This window comes from Ixodes scapularis, unplaced genomic scaffold, assembly GCF_016920785.2.
Source record: "Ixodes scapularis isolate PalLabHiFi unplaced genomic scaffold, ASM1692078v2 PGA_scaffold1__304_contigs__length_218370807, whole genome shotgun sequence".
NCBI lineage: Eukaryota > Metazoa > Arthropoda > Arachnida > Ixodida > Ixodidae > Ixodes > Ixodes scapularis.
In genome coordinates this window covers 144,536,146-144,553,586 of record NW_024609846.1, presented here as the reverse complement: position 1 = coordinate 144,553,586, position 17,441 = coordinate 144,536,146, and the positions used below count along the sequence as shown (strand labels likewise).

Sequence of the window (17,441 nt, the reverse complement as noted above, 5' to 3'; positions counted from 1 at the left end):
ATCATCATCGGTTTCATCAATATCAATAACAACATAAACGAACTGGAAAAACTCTCAAGAGCGTCGTGCGGGATGCTGCAGTAGGTTGCCTTCTGCGGAAGCAGAGATCGAGATGCTGCATTGATAGCATTTAGTAGCATGTCGCGGTAAACGGCTTCTCGCTTTGGTGTCCCGGTTATGATCTCTACTTAGACGCCAAGCCCTGCCGCGCCTACGATGACATTGGAGCGGGCAAACCATCCCTAAAACCACACTGCCTGTTGAACACTTGGGCCGAACACAGCTGCACCGCTTCGCCAAAGTGTCGTCACGCTCAAAGCGTAAGTGTGCCCGAGTATGAAATTTCTTTCGTAGGGTAGCCACTTTCACGACACCTTAACCTGAACTTTCTCGCTAGTCTGAGGCACGATCGATCTTGTTGACGTGCGGACGTACGCGAGGTACGCAAAGTCTTTAGCCGTGCGCCTACTCAAACAAACCTCCTCCTGTCACTTAAATGAGAAATATTTATTCGGGAGGTCAGCGAACTCAAATTCGGACAGGGTCGGGCAGGATAAAGGCATTCGCCTGCGTCGTTCTACCCCTACGTACCTCCTTAATCATCATCTTGTACATATGCACCTCACAATCACAGTGGCCGCGGCGCCCGCTGACCTCCATGCTACGGCCGCTGTTGCCTTTCTGCGGCGCCACGGCTGAGCATACGCGGACAGCAAGTCATCTGCTTCTTGTGCAGGAGTTGCGGTGGCGTCAAAACGACGCCGAACACTGATTAGCTTTGATTGAAAGGATAGTGGGTAGAAGACCTCAATGCTAGACGCCTCGAAGTTTACCCACTATTTTTTTCAATCAGCCAATAAGAGCTCGGCGTTTCGACATAATCGGAACCCTTGTGCAAAAAACAGACGACTTGCTCTCCGCATAAGGATTACTACTACTAAGTAACTAGCAGCTTAAAAAACCTGCAACGAATCCCGCACTCCTATGATCGCAGCCAATGAGATTACGGCACTGAATGATAAGAACGGCAAAAAATAAATCGCGAAGCAAAAAATGGCGAAAGTGATGAGTAGAGCCCTGCATATCCGCGGATATCCGCAGATATTTGCAGTAAACGGGCGGATGCGGATAAAAATATGACAAGTTTGGCGGATTGTGGATCGGATGCAGATGTCAGGGGCTGTGGATACGGATATCCGCGGATCCGGTTCTAAATTTTTGCCCGGTGGTATTCAGTTCGTTGACTGACGTTTCATCTACAGATTGTTTTGTCGACATGCGACGTTTGATCTAAAGGCTTCTCGTGTCCGTCTCATTGAAAAGCTGAGACGTTTCGTCGCACACAACCCTGCTATTTTTGTAATAAACTTTTTGCATCTCGCTGGACTACAGTGGGGAGGGGGGTATGGTTTGGTTAAGCTCGCCTTAGTGAATCGCGTGCTAGCTTTTAGCGGCTTAGTGAAGAAATGCGTTTTCAACAAAACGTCGCAGCGGCATGTGCCCACAAAACCTACAGCGTCGACGAACCGTGTGTCCATGAAATGTATGTCCATGAAAAGTTATCCACGAAACATATTTCCACAAAACGCGTTTCGTAGAAACAATAGGGATCCTAAGAAAGATCTGATTCTCACTAAAGACCGCTTCAGTTAGTGCAGTGCCTCTCGTCAAAAATGATATCTATAGAAAAAGTAAAGGTTGCGGGGCATCAATCGTCCCGAGAAAGAGCGGAAACTTTTTTGGGCAAAGAAAACCTCAAACATACAAGTCACAAGAAAGTAGAAGAAACATCCCCCTCTCTGCAAAGAGTAGTGTATTCATGATTCCAAAAACAAACAAAGTGCCTCGACATCCTTTTTGTGCACTTCTTCTGGGCAGAGTGTCGCGGACTCCTAGGACGATCACATAACCGAGATAATTTTTCCTTCGACTCGCAGTGTCTCGGGAAGGCTGATCGCTTTTAATATAAATACGATGAAACTAATGATAAAATGACATACCCTTTGAATGGCCACCCGAAGATTTCTTTGTACAAAGATAAGCAAACAGCTTAAAAAGTGCTGTTTTTATTAATTTTTTTTCCTTCTCGTTTGATGTTATGATATACAATTGCCTGGACTGTGAGTCGGATCTGGTTCCACATTTTGCAGATGCGGTTCGGATACGGATACAAATTATGCGGATGCGGATCGGACCCGGATACAATAATGTAATAAGTTTGCGTATAGTTCAGATGCGGATACAAAGTCTGCGGATGCGGATAATAAAACTGTTATCCGCACAGGGCTCTAGTAATGAGCCATGCCCTGCATTTCTTAAAGGGCAACTCCGCTCGATTCCGAAGATTTCGGGATAATGAGTGATTTCGAAGTAAAAAGCCCCAGTAAAAGACACTACGTCGTTTGCTTCGCGAAAAATGGGATATATATTTTTAAATCTAATTTTAAACACGAGTGGAAATCGAAACCGAAACTACAGCTCCGTCCGGCAACATTGGCCTCGGGCCGCCAAGTACATGGCCATCACGTGGTACGAGATGTCACGTGATCCTCGGCCTAACGACAGGCGGGATGGGGCCGGGCGTGCGGCAGGCGCGAGTGTCATCTGCACCGCACTCTTCGCCACGTTTTGGTGTCTACGGCATTCGACGACGTCTGCACAACTGCGGCATAAGTCTGCGACTCTGCGCACGTGGTGTCCATAGTGTGGACGAAACTCCGAGAGGCAATAATCACAAACGGTGAGACGACAACGGTGGTTGTGACGCGGAAGATGGCGGTAACGGCGGGACCACGGTGGGCGGTTGGTCTGCTCCCAAGAAGCGCGCTGTGCAGGCGTGTACGCCAATCACGTGGACACTGCTGAGCGCCGAGAGGCAACGTTGCTGACGTCATGCGCTACGCTCGATTGGAGAAGTAAAAACAAGCAAAAGGGGGCCATGATGATGACGTTTAGCTCAATGTTGGCTCCGCCTATGCCGTAGCCTTGACTGCGCTGTTGGTTGCGCCTGAATTCGCCCGCTCGAGTCAGCCGATTTCGGCAACTTGGCGAGTTGCAAAGTTTGCCGGACCGTTTAAGAAACATTTAGACAGAACTGCGTCATAATATTTGACGTGTAATCTTCCTAGGCGATACTGAAGAGGACTGAATTGTTTTTTTCAAAACCAAAAATGAAGCGGAGTTGCCGTTTAAGGGGGGACATAGGCCTAAATTTCAAAATTTTTTGAAAAAATTCATTTTATAATTTTGAGGTTTCCGGTTTTACAAAGTAGTTATACACCCTAACTCTAAATTTCATAACCATGCGTGAAATGGTTACGTTGATATAAAATATTTTCAACACATTGTGGGGCAGTAACAAAGTAAAGGAGTTCAATGTTTGAATGCATTTTTCTCAGTTCCGCTTTTTGCTGCAAATTTCATACGAAGGAAACTTTTGTTCGAAGGTAAAATTATTCAAATACCACAATCAAGATGTTTCTAAAATGAAATGTACTGGGGAATTGGGCTATCTACTTTATTTTGTTTTAAGTTTAAAGTCCTCATAAAAAAAAAAAGCTATGTTTTCAAAAATTGACATAGGACAGATTTGCATCTCATATTTTGAGGTAATCACTCTTCCTGAAATATTTACATTTGAGTTATAAAAACTAGATAGCCCAAAGTCCCACATCCCCCACTTTATATTCAAGCAGTCAAAATTGTGCTTAATAGCTTCATTTGCATATCATAGATTTCTTAATGAAGAGTGACTCATCTTCTTATGCAGGTATGTAAAGTTGTCCTAGAGAGCTGAAACTTTGCACAGTAGACCTACATCTGAAGTTCTCTAGCCTCTAGCGTCTCTAGCCAGTGTCCCTCCTTAAGCTGCCAGTGGGCATCGTCCATGACTGCGTCCAGCTTGATCGTGACACGTCTGCTTTCCGTCATGCTTCAGGTGACCTGCCAAGATGGCGATTGCCAGACCCCCGGGTCTGGACTTCGACCACAATTGGCCCGAGAGCGCCGAGTGTCTGATGCTGGACTTCGGCCCCTTCGAGACGGTGCACCGCTGGAGACAGATGCCCAACTGCGACGAATTCGTCGGAGCGAGGTATGAAGAGCGTCCGGAAGCATTAGCTCGCAGTTGTATCGCTTGGTTGCGGTCACTGACGAGGTGAGAATGTCGGGGAGGAGTCTTGGTTATCCCGCCTCTGGCGCAAGATTGCTACCTTCGACAATGGCATCTCGTGTGCCTCGAGCTCCTGCGCATGGCCAGGGCGTGGCCGAAGGCTTGGGGCACGTGCTGGAGGTCGGGCGATCGAAAGATACACCCCACTGTTGTCACTGTGTTGGCGACCGTTGCAAGTAGGCAACGAGACAGCGGTGCCACGGTGCGGCTACTAGAGGAAGCATTTCTCACAGGCTACCGCTGGAACGGCACAGACTACCGCTGGAATGGCACAGACATCCCGCGTAGCGGCCAACCTTTTTGGTCAATCTTGGCTCACTCGAGCGCGGCGCTATACGGAACATTCGATGAACAGTTGATGCTCAAATTTGTTTTAAGCAAGACCTGGAAATTGAGAACACAGATACCCTCCGTGTGCCGGTGAAAAGTGCCGCAATCTACTCTATCCCAGTGCCTCTACTCGAACCGCCAGCGAGCGAAGAGCAATCTGGTAATAAGGAGAAAGAAAAATACTTCTCACGCAGATTTTATAAATTACTGGCACGGATGCATGTCGTCTCGTAGTGATTTTTAGACCGTGGAATGCACAAATGCTTCGTAGGGGCATTTTCCAGCACAGATGAACAAAATACATGGCGGTCTAGTACCGTCGGTGCCGCTTACAACTGTGGGATACACAATCGAACTTGAACTCCAAGCAACTCCTGCGGGTCGAATAGCATATAACACGTAGGCATGGTAGGTTTTGAATGACAAGGTGCCAAACCTTTACTCCGGATTGAGATCGAGAAATGTGGCCACGGGAAGGCGCACAGATGGCCGAGACGCTGCGGGCACATTAGGATAGGTTGGAGCAAGCGGTGCTTCGCTGAGTGACGTAACGTGGACCCTTTCACTGGTGGTGCTGCCAACCAGCTGCGAAAGCAGAGAGGCGTGCCCCCCCATAGGTGTCGCATGCTCCCAATAGTGGTCATATTTGCTGGTTAGGTCTTTTTGGGATACGGGTACAGTGCCCCTCAAAATTAACGCCGGCACTCAGTCACCCAAATTATAATTTATTGCCCTCTACTTAAACCTAAATTTGTTACCGCAGCACCTGGAATGTCAACCCCAGGCTGGGTTATGGCTGGGGAGTCGCAACCTCACCATGTAGTTAGGCAGGTAGACCCAGGAATAGCACAAAAAGGGCCAAAGACACATAACCTCGTGGCGGCTCTAAGTTTGGGGAGCGCTGTACCTTTGTAGCAACTCTAGGCATGACATCCAGCACAAGTATCACCTTATCACGGGAGCCTTGAACTCGTTTGAGTTTCCACCTCCGAAAAGTTGAAGGCCAATGTTAGGGGGGGGGGAGGGCAAAGGCAAAGGCAGGGGCAGGCAGGCAGGCAGGGGCAGGGGCAGGCAGGCAGTATTTTGCTATTTTCGGACGAAAAACACAAAAAAACTCCCAAAAATACCAATGTTGTTTTACACTGCAATGCAGCCGATGCTTTTAACAACACCCCAGAGGTTTTTTAGAGAAAACAAACAAACTTGTGCTGTGCTTTTTTTAAGCTGGCCGTTTTGCCAGTGCCATATTTAGCTTTGATTTGCATATAAGACTATTTTGGGCCTGCGCCTGATGTGATTATGGAACGTAAAATGCAAATGTACTGGCAGTTTTTAATAAAGCGAAAGCGAGCGCACTGGTCATTGCCCTGTCGCACAGTTTATTAGGCCCGACAGGCATGGAAAAAGTTATCTCTTCCTACGGCTCTTTTTGCTTTTCTGATGATTTTTATAGCAGCATTATAAGAAAATGCATATATTTTAATGGTATTTCTGGATGGCTAGAAAGAAGCACCAACTCATAGCTTTATCTTGGGCAGTTGCTGTTGCTAAGCGAGAGTTCATGCAGCCGATATGCCTCTTTGATCAAAGCTCGCCCCTGTAGCCTAGTAATGGTATTGTTGAAAATTTGATTTACAAGAGAAAAGGCAGAGAAGCAAATATTTAGATGAACCTGTACTCAGTCTAAAAAAAAAAGAGAACATTTCAAAATGTGTGAGCGTGCCGTATGAACAGAGCTCCTCGCGAGCAAAAAGGTGTCGACGATATGAAACTATTATTTATGATGCTCAAGGTATGGGGAACAGGGGCCTGCAGCTGCGGGATGCTTGCAGACCACGTCTCTGAGAGTCACGGGCGGCGTGTTTGAAGCCTTGGTTTTATCGTCTCCGCTCGCATGGGCTGGGTAAACTAGGGATGTTTAATACTTCTATGGGTGTCCTAATTGTACCATATAGCATACAATGTAACTTTTTGTATTTAACAGATATTGGATGTATTGTTCGGTGCAAAATATTTGAAAGAATTGGTGCCAACTGTCAGAAAGCTACGTTTGAGGATTTATCTGGTGAAATGTTGACTGCGTCGGGAAGGAGAGGGGGAAGCTTCTTTGAATGGACTTGGTAGCAAAAGATCCACATTGGGTACGAAAGGGAAGTTGGAGAATCTCAATCTAGCTCACTGCAGCTCAGCAGAGCCAACAGGATATAGCTTTTTTTGCTTGACCCCCACTTGTTGCGGGCATGCACTCGCGTATCCTCATATCGAAACCTCCTAAACCAGCATATTTCTAAAAATAATAACTCCTAGATTTAAAAAAAAATAATAAACAGCTATTATTTTGTTTGTCTCGTCTTTTAGGTATAGCTTTAAAGCACTCCTATCCTTGCTTTGGGGGCAAGGTTAACGGGCTGCTTTGTTATAATTACTGAAACTAAGATGCTTAATAAAATTCTATCGCAGTTGTTATAAGTTTTTTTAGTTGAAGCCTTTCCTGTTTTCCTCGTCATTCTGTTACGGTGCCCGGCAGGAGAAGCAAGCACACGGTGGTGGCCTACAAAGACGCCATCTACGTGTTTGGGGGCGACAACGGCAAGCAGATGCTCAACGACCTGCTGCGCTTCGACGTCCGAGACAAGTCTTGGGGAAGGTGAGCTTCATGGCCGACGTGCCGCTGATACTTAGGACTCTTCGTTAATCCAGTGTGGCTTCCTAGCGTAGACAAAAGCTGCTAAGTGAGCTGTCTTCGGAGTGACAACACGCCAGCCATCTTGGTGCTCAAGGTCATGGATGCCAGTTGTCTCATGCTTTTCCGTCCTCCAGAAATGTTGAAAGAGTTGGCGACAGAGCGAGGCAGTGTCACCCATGCCTCCTGGTACCGTCTCTAAAACTCAGGAAGTCGCTTTTTCTAATTGTAACGATTGCCGGTCACGCCCCCTCTGCACTGAACACCAAAATGGCGGTGGCTGATTTAGGAGCCCTAGTGCAAACAGATTGTCGTGACAGAAGATTCATGACGCTTGTGCAGGGCGTTCACCACGGGCTCCCCTCCTGCGCCACGCTACCACCACTCGGCGGTTGTCCACGAGAAGAGCATGTTTGTTTTTGGTAAGTCTTGGAATGCATTCGGGCTTTCGTTGAATGCACCATTTCAGTTTGCTTGAAGCCATTAACTCTTTAAATGCCACTGCCGTACGTGTACGGCGGTGAGTACTCATTTGAAAGTTTCCACCTAAACGCTAAATGCTCGCACCTTGGTCTGTTACGTGTTTTGGGAACTTTCGTTGTTTTGTTTCCATGACCTCGAGATGGCCCCTTTGTGTGTCACTGCTGGACTGCCTTGGCGATATGGCTATCGGTGCGTCGGCCTGTTCGATTCAACCTCGCAATGCTTCTCTGAATCGGATTCAGAGGATGAGAGCTCATCCTCCGACGAAGAAGTTTTGTAAAGTTCCTCCGGTTGAGAATCTGAGGCCGTTGGAATCTCAATGTTGTAAAAGTGGATTTGAAGTGGTTGCTCCCAATTGAATCCAAATAGAAGAAAGACAACTTTTCGTTCACTATTTTTTTTTCAATGCTTCTCAACCTGGAAAGCTTGTAAGCGCTGTATGCGCTTCCTCTAGATAATTAAAAAAAAAACAGTGTATTGTCTTATTCTTTCTACTTTCTGCTTAAAAAGAAAATACAAAAAAGCCCCAAGCGTCATAGTATGTTGTTTATTTATACAGAAAAAAAGAAAGCTTTACTTTGAAAGGGTTAAATTTAGTTTGATTAGGAAGTGTGTATTGTCAGAAACATTCTACACTTCATACTGAAATTTTATCAAAATCAGCTGTTGTGCTACCTATTTGGTTTTGCATTTTGCAATGTCGCGCAAAGACAAAACAGCAGTGGTGTGATGGCTGCGCCAATTGCGCCAAACTGCGCCAAGGGGCTAACCCTGCTACATCCTGCTACATTTTGCCAAAATATGGGTAATCTGCGCCAAGCCTGTGCCAAAGGGCCAAGTTTGGTCGTATTTCAAAACCAAAACTAAACTAAGTACCGTAACTGAGCACCCCGCAGGGGGCGCCTACACCTTTGGTGTTAGGTGCTTTTATTATCTTCCGGGCTCTGTCTTCTGAATAAAAAGGAGCCAACGTTTTTTAGTGCTGCTCATAACACCTTTACATCAATAGACCTTTCCATATCATCACCAGCTTTACTTCCGTGCTTTTCATGGAAGGTTTGAGATAATCCATTTGGCAGCGATCATTTCCCCATAATTTTAGAAAGCTCAATACCTCTTCCGTCGCTTGCGACCCGCCTTCCGAAGTGGAAATTAGAGATGGCTGACTGGGCTCTTTTTGGTTTAAATGCCGTACTGGATCCATCGCTCTTTCGCAGTATGTCCCCCGAGGAAGCGACAATGTTTGTCACTGAATGTCTAATTAATGCTGCTGCATCTTCTGTTCCTCAAACATCCGGTGTCCTACCCCGGAGATGCAAACCCTGGTGGAATGAGGACTGCACTGTCACTCGCAGGAAACAGAACCAGGCATGGGGTATATTTCGCCGTTATCCCACTGCTTTTAACCTGATTGAATTTAAAAAGTATAGGGCCAAGGTACGTTGGACACGGAAACAGGCGAAGAGGACATCATGGAAAAAATATATATCTTCTCTAAATAGCTTTGTTCCAGCTAAAGAAGTGTGGGATCGCCTGCGGAAAGTTCAAGGAGATTACCAATCTTTCCGAACTCCTCTGTTTTCTTTCCCCTCTGTATCGCTGCAAGATCATGCAAATGTTCTTGGGGAGCATTTTCAGCTTATTAGTAGCTCCTCAAATTTTAGCGAAAAATTTAAGAAGTTTCAGTCGACTGTTGAAAAGCAGCCCATCTCGATGTCAGAGGGTGGTTCATATTTTTACAATAGACCATTCACAATGTGCGAACTCAAGGTTGCTCTTGGTGCAAAAAAGCAGTCTGCACCAGGGCCAGACAGACTCCACTATGAAATGTTAAGGAAACTGTCCCCTGAATCTATGAACGGTCTGTTAACTTTTTTTAATCATCTATGGCAAGCTGCTGCCTTTCCTCGTTGCTGGAAACATGCCCACATAATCCCTTTTTTGAAACCAGGGAAAGACCCTTCCACTCCTACAAGCTATCGCCCCATCGCACTCACAAGTTGCTTAGGGAAGACTTATGAGCGGCTTGTGAATCGTCGTCTCGTCCATTTCTTAGAGACTGAGAATTTTTTTGATGTAAACCAGTGCGGCTTTCGGGAGGGACGAGCGACCACAGATCATTTGGTTCGTCTAGAGACGGCTATACGTGAGGCATTTGTACACCGGCAGCATTGTGTCTCAGTGTTTTTTGATTTGCACAAAGCATATAATACCACATGGAGGTACGGAATACTTCGTGACTTGTACGACTGTGGTGTGCGGGGCCGCATGCTTCAGTGCATACAGAGTTTTCTCAGTGAAAGAACTTTTCAAGTCCGATTGGGCTCCACACTGTCAGATGTTTTCTCTCAAGAAAATGGTGTTCCTCAAGGAGGAGTGCTGAGCGTTACCCTCTTTGCTGTAAAGATTAACAGTCTAGCTAAGGTTATGCCATCATCAGTAAATTACTCTCTATATGTGGATGATGTGCAAATCTCTGTGTCTTCCTGTAACCTCTCCAGTTGTGAACGACAGTTGCAACTTACAATCAATAGAATGTGTAAGTGGGCAGACGAAAATGGCTTCAAATTTTCTCCTGAAAAAACGGTCTGCGTTCCTTTTTCATTACGCCGGGGATTGTCTCTTGATCCTTCCTTGCATCTTAACAGCATTGAAATATCAGTCCAGCAAGAACACAAATTTTTGGGTGTGATTTTTGACAAGAAATTTACCTTTGTGCCCCATCAGAAAACTTTAAAACGGAAATGCTTGATGTCATCAAGTATCCTAAAGGTGCTGTCGCATATGTCATGGGGTTCTGATAGGCGCTGTCTCCTGCAACTGTATAACTCCTTAGTTCGATCCCGCCTCGACTATGGTGCAGTAGTATATGGGTCAGCGCGGCCATCTGCTCTTAAGATGCTTGACCCAATACACCACCTTGGACTACGACTTTCTACAGGTGCATTTCGCACATCTCCTGTGAAGAGTTTGTATGTTGATACGCATCAAATGTCCCTCGAGAAGCGGAGGCAGTACCTCAGCGTCTCTTATGCTTACAAAGTATTTTCAAATCCAAAACATCCCTCCTACAGTGCCCTTCATACTTGCAGAAGCTCACAGCTTTTCGAAAACAAGCCGAGCATTGTTAGACCACTAAGCCTCCGTTTGCAAAGTACTTGTCAATCCCTTAATATCCCCCTTCATGAGATTCCCTTGCTTAAAAACACTCGTAGGGTTGCCCCTTGGGATGCTCTGCCGATTTTCTGTGACTGGTCACTCGCAAAATACAGTAAGAGGGTCATTTCACCACAAATTCTCCGGCAGGAGTTCCTCTCCTTGCAACAAAAATATGCAGACTACCTGGAGTTTTATACAGATGGGTCCAAATCGTCGTCTTTTGTAGGGTGTGCTCTGTACTCCGCCTCCTACAGCAAAGCCACACAAGTTGACTGTAGGGCAAGCATTTTCACTGCAGAGCTTTATGCTATTTTACTAGCGGTCGAACATATACTCGACAATAGTATAATGAAAGCTGTAATTTTTGTCGACTCACAAAGTGCCTTATTGGCTGTGTCCTCCCTGATACCCACAAAGAACCGCCTTGCACAACATCTACATTATAAGATCAATAGCGCCCTGCGACGCGGTCGGGACATTAAGTTCTGCTGGGTGCCAAGCCACGTTGGGATTTTGGGCAATGAAGAGGCGGATAAATTGGCCGTGTCTGCCCGAGGCTCGTCTATAACATTCAATTGCTTACCCTACCAAGATTTGAAACCACTTCTGAGGAAATCTATTTTTCTCAAATGGCAGCTGGAATGGGATACAGAGAGCAACAATAAACTTCACATTATCAAGCCCCTTCTGGATGTTTGGGAGAGCTCATATAACAGGGAACGTCGTGTGGAGGTTCTTCTGTGCCGTCTAAGAATAGGTCACACCCGCGTGACACATCAGTATCTGCTTCGTGGTGAAGATGTTGCATTATGTGAACATTGTGGAGAGCTTCTGACCGTGTTGCACATTTTGTGGCAATGTTCGTCCCATCAACCACTCCGTCAATCATGTTTTCTCGAACTGTTTAGGGATCATCTCCCATTTCATCCTTCGTTTTTGCTTGGTGATAAACCTTTAGTTCCTTTTAGCCGTGTCTTAGACTATTTAAAACAAACAGGATATTTATACCATTTGTAAATATGTAGCCTCAAAGTAAACTTTTGTTATATTATGCTCGAAATACGTTAAGTTTGGCGCATTATGGCCCTCGTTGCTGCTGCGCCAATAAACTCGTAATCATCATCATCACCGTAACTGAGCATGCATGAGCTAGGCGGCGCAAACGGCCACCCGACACAAAATACCCTGCATCAATCGTCCATAATTTTTTGCATGGTTTTTTCCGCCATGCCGTCTCTTCTTTCACGCTCTCGTCGTCTCGTAAGCGTAAATCTCGTCTCGCGTTTTTTTTTTCATTTTTTTTTAACGATAGATGCCGGCGTGTGTGTGTGCTGCGACGCTAGTGTGCTGGATACCAGCCATGACGTGACGCTGTGAAACGAAACTATGTTTCGGCGCGGCGGGAGTTACTTTTTGAGCTGAAGCTCTCGCTCCTGAAATCAACGGCCACACGACGTTGGAGATATGGAGCTTCCTAAACTGAAACATAAGGACCGCCGCATGTTCATCAACATTCATATTCTTGTTTAAAACATACGCTGCTACAAAAATCCCTCTCTAACTCAAAGACTGCTGTGTCGAAGTATTGATTACCTAGGTTTCTATTGGTGGGCTTTCTTTCGAGAGGGACCCCGGTACGTGAAAAATGTGTCGCGAAGAAAAGTTGAAGTGAGCTAAAGCAAAGAAGGGAATGTCTGCACGCTGAACCCGCAGAGCGCGCATGTTTGTCTCGAGTTCAGTCGTTGCACAAAGCGACCCTGGCTCGCGATGTCTTGCATCAATGCGCTCTGGTTCTTTTTTTTCTGTGTTTAGCTCGTACCTCGCCTGCCGGCCTTGCAAGCACGCGGCGCTGGACTCTTTTTTGTCGCATGCTGGGCAGTTACATTTTGCATAGACTTTTGGCAACCAGTTGGTGACGGAGCGGAGAGGCATGGTTTCGATCGAACAGCCGTTTCGCTCGCGCGACGAAGCACGTGCACCTGCAAGCCTGCCGGAGTTGCCCTCATGTGCATGCGAACCAACGATGCGAACATAATTGCACGACAGAGGCACCAGCCAGGACTCTTGCAATTCATTGTTTTACATTTAATTACTTTTGACGATAATCTGGCACGTCGGCAATCAGTAAAACGGTGGCAAGCGGTTTTTCGGAACTGCTTGGCAACGCCTACAGCACTGTACACTTGTGGGATGTCGCAATGTCTCTTTGGAGACATTGAAATTGGACATTCATTACTACCCTAAGCTAAAGCAAAGCTTGCTCCAGCTTTGCAGAATGTTTCGAAAAGCAAAAAGAAATGTGTCATGTCATTGGCATTTCAGTTACATCTTGAAAGACTCCCAGGTGGCCGAACTTGACCATAATTGGTTTATTTCGGCGAGCAAGATTCTCTTCGCGTGTCCAGCATTTACGACAAATATTTTAATTTTTATTAGAATATCTGCTTTAAAAGCTACTTTTGCTGCTCCAAAACACTGTTTTGGCTGCTCCAAAGGCCACTTTTTCTGCTCCAAAACACTGTTTTGGCTGCTCCGAAAGGTGCTCCAAAACGGCTTAGGCCAATCACATCACTGAAACAGGACGAAGACAGAGATACGAAAGAATGGTAGCATTCTTTCCTATGTCTGTCTTTTCCCTGTTGTGTCTTTGTGCTACATTGTAAATATGAAATTTTATGCCCAGTGGTTCTTGTTTTTAAGCCTTCCTAGGTTCTCACCAAAACGAAAAATCAACCTAGTGTCCAAAAGTCAATTGACCATGTCGTCAAAGTTGTCTCGGAAAGGAAAAAATGCGGTGCTCTCTTCGTACAAAAAACAAAGTGTCGCTTCCTCGCGCTCTCCTACCAATAAACTGCAGCGACAGTCGAGGCACTGTACACTCTGCTTCGCGCATACTATCTACACACCATCGTTTTTCACCTCCTTTAAAAATTTGGCAAAGGTGCAACGATCACGTTGTTTGTGATGTCACAATTTCCCCGTTAAATTTAGTGGAAAAATAGGTCTTTCCGGACAGTCTCACGAGTCTCCCCGTCAGTCCCACAGTTCACCGCGCGACTCGGGGAATTGTGGGGTCATTCCGACGTGCGTTTGGTCCGGCTTGTGAGCTCCGGACCAAACGGCTGACTTCTCTCTTATCACTGCGAGCTCACAACACAGAGAAAAAGGAGCAAATATTTTGTGAAGTCCATATATACCCTGCTTCGTTATCGTTCCGCTTTCTTTTGCATTCTGAAATCACAAGATGCTAAACAAACACGAACCGCTCCTTCTATTTATGGGCGGTCCTTCACGTTCCATACATCGAATTGCCGCAGTGCGTCAAAAACACGACGGGAAGCGCCACATATTTCTGGAACGTTTCATTGTACCATCGTGACTTCCTTGCAGAACTATACTTTTCTATTCACACACCTGCTACACTGTTGAAAGTTAATGGCTTACAGACAAAATAGGAAGCTCTGAAAACTTGCTCAACTAAGAGGTGACATACCCCAGCATTACAACTGAACATCCCTGTTTCAACCGGTACAGTAGGAAAGCTAGACGTAAACGCCACGAATGCACGTGCGCCACAGGGTTCCCTCGGAGAGGCCGGTTACCCACATGTAGTATAATCACCGATTGGGTGAGATCGGCAACAGCATTTTTTTTCGGGTGCCTGGCCTCCATTAGATGCTTGACGCCTTCCTCCATGCTTTGGCTGTGCGCACATGCTCGAAGTTTGATGGAGGCTGAAGTGCCGTCGAAGGTAAGAAACTTGCACCCGAGGCAGGACAGGTGAAAGGCCTCTCTGCCTATTTCATCCTGCCGGTGTCCATAGAGATTACAACTGCTCGTTAGGACTGACTGGAACTGTCCGTGCTCACAAAATTCTCGAGCAGACTGGCTTCTGCAACCGGAGAAAAGTGCCCATGCGTGTTCCTTGTTCCCGCAAGAAGCTTGTGCTCGGTCTCACTCTACCCTGTTGGTGCGGTGTCGCCCCTCTCGCTTTTGTGCCATCAAAGCGTAATCGTTTGATTCATTCCTCTCCAGGGGGCTACACCGGGGACATCCACTCCAACTCCAACCTGGCCAACAAGAATGACCTGTTTGAGTACAACTTCACCACCGGCCAGTGGATTGAGTGGAAGTTTGAGGGCCGGTACGTCCCTTTCGGGTGTTCTCTGTTGAGGATTAGACCCAGAAACCTATGACGCTTTCCACAAGAAAGTGGTAGTATCAATGAATAAATAAATAATATATAAAAAAAAAAAAAAATATTTGCTATGCGACACATGGAGAGAGCTTCGGGCGAAACAAAGCTCGCAAAAGCCTAATTTTGAGTGACCTTTCTGTGATTCAAACGTGTTTGTGTAGTTGCTGTAACCGATTCTGTGTAAAAAAGAAAGGTCCTTTGTAGCAAACATCTACAGCAGGGGTTCTCAAACTTTTTTGTCTCCGGGAACCCGAGCAAGCCTCGAAAATTCTTAAGGAAGTTGTTGCCGATTGACGATACTGGGCAATAAAGACGTTTAGATAGTTAATTGCAATGACAAAATAAGACAAAATTAAGAACTACAGATGCAATAAGAAGTCAATCTTGTTAACTTGGGGCACAATGTAAAACATATATACATATTAGTGTGGAGGGTGAGGTTGCTTTGCCGGCCACAGCAGCTCAATCCGTGGCTCAGTCGCGCTTAGGGCCAGCCTCATATCGGCTGTTAGGTCCAGCCGATTTCTGCGTTTGTTCTTCAGGTAGGCCAGGGTGAACTTGCAGGCATGTGTGGTAGCAAAAGGAAACAGCTTATCTATTGCCTGTGATGCACTCTACATCCAAAATATAGCGACATTAGTGCCAAACGTCTCTTTGAGGGCAGCGCTTTCCCTGAGCTCGAGAAACTCATTCTCGAGCTCAACACTCTCCCTGTTGAAAGTGGCGAGCGAGTCGACATGAAAAGATGACACAAGCCACTGAACATTGCACGCCTCTGGAAAGTAAATTAGCCAAATGGGCTCTGGGAGTACTGAGGTGGGCCATGATGACAGATTTATCCAAAGCAGACAGGGTGTTGCTTGATTCATGAGAGCACTATCTTTTGAAAGGGTTGTGATCTCCCCTGCTCATGGAGCTTATTCAGCTCTGCAGCTTACTGCAAAATGCCCGAATCTGGTCTGCGGCACTCACTAATGTCACTTGGTTGCCCTGCAAGTTCTGATTGAGCCTGTTGAGGTGTTCAAACATGTCGGTGAGGCGTGCCAATCTCAGCAGAAAAGAGCTGCATAGAAATGGCTCTACTAATACTGGATCCTCGGAAAGTTTGCAGCCAGCTCACGGGGGAATGTCATGAGCAGGTCAAAGACCCTGCTCATGACATTCCCCCGTTATAACCAGCACACTTCCGTGTGCAACTGCAGGTGTTCATGAGATGCACACATCTTTTTGCACAGGGCCTTGGAAAGGCGTATGGCTTTGGGTTTGGCTTTGACTGTATTGAGAATTTTTACAATGTAGTTCATGACCACCAACAGCTCACTGCTAAGCTCTTTTGAAGCTAGGGCTTCCCTGTGAATCATGTAGTGGGTGAACAAGCCGATGCTTTTAACTTGTCTGATCAATCCTATCGGTCCCTTCATGTGCCTAATTATGGCTTTTGCACCATCAGTACGAACAGCGATGCATCTGTTCCAGCTGAGTTCTCCACTTGCAAAAAACTCATTTAGTGCGTCAAATATGTCCTCTCCCGTGGCGATGGTCTTTAGCTCAAGACAGCAAATAAACTCCCGCACAGTCGCATTGTCTGAGAGGTACCTCACGAATGCCATCAGTTGGGGACTACCAGAAACGCAACTCTCGTCCACGGCAATAGCAAACTTCGAGGAGTTTCTGGCACGTTCAATCACTTGGCTCTCTAAGTCCGAAGCCATTTCACGAATCTGTCGGCAAACAGTGTCATTCGAGCACGGTATCTGGAGCACCTTCTTTAAACGCTCCTCTCCTATCGCAGTCTTGGTTACATCTTGAGTGCAAGGCACGATCAGATCCTCGCAAATCAAGTGAGGCTTCACTTGCTTTGGAATTCTGTAGCTTGGCAGGTATGTTAACTTTGTTTTGCTCAACAATGATACTGACTCCCAAAACTAGAAATGCCCATGTCAAAACCCTCAATTCGAATTCTTGCAAAATTTTCTCACCTATCTGGGTGAATCTAGTCCCTAAGTTTCCTGTTGGTGTTTTTTCTTTGAAGAGAAGTTCGTTGTCCTGCCCTTGTATGCTGGCTGGTTCATTGCGAGAGGACGCAAAAGCTTCGCTGGATTCATCGAGCTATTGGCTGGAGCTTCGCGCAAATAACGCACTGGGGATTTCCTCCAGTTTCCATAAATCCACACTAAAAATAACTGTCGCAATATGCTTAGTTTTGCTTTCTTTCTCATCATACGTCGGAAGTAGTAAATTCGCCGAGAGTGAAGCTAAACTGAACTGCTCCAGAGACGCGTGCGAGCAGCGTCGTCTGCTTTTCGCAAGGTGCGAGGTACTCCCGGTGCTGTCCATTGCCTTAGTGCTTCCCGCGTTCCGCCAATCCGCACTTGCCTTTTTAGCGTGCTCTGTGCACCCAGCACTCCTTCACCATC

General features: G+C 46.2%; 1 protein-coding gene across 1 annotated transcript in view; it reads left to right on the top strand.

Moving 5' to 3' along the window:
- Nucleotides 1-17,441, top strand: part of LOC8038354 (leucine-zipper-like transcriptional regulator 1) — a 55,917-nt gene continuing 38,476 nt past the window's right edge. Inside the window, exons 1-5 of the mRNA XM_040220782.2 lie at nt 1-320; nt 3,938-4,093; nt 7,029-7,148; nt 7,527-7,606; nt 14,862-14,970. Coding sequence (XP_040076716.1) covers nt 3,951-4,093; nt 7,029-7,148; nt 7,527-7,606; nt 14,862-14,970 — 452 coding nt within the window. The 5' untranslated portion in view covers nt 1-320; nt 3,938-3,950. The remainder of the gene's footprint in view (nt 321-3,937; nt 4,094-7,028; nt 7,149-7,526; nt 7,607-14,861; nt 14,971-17,441) is intronic.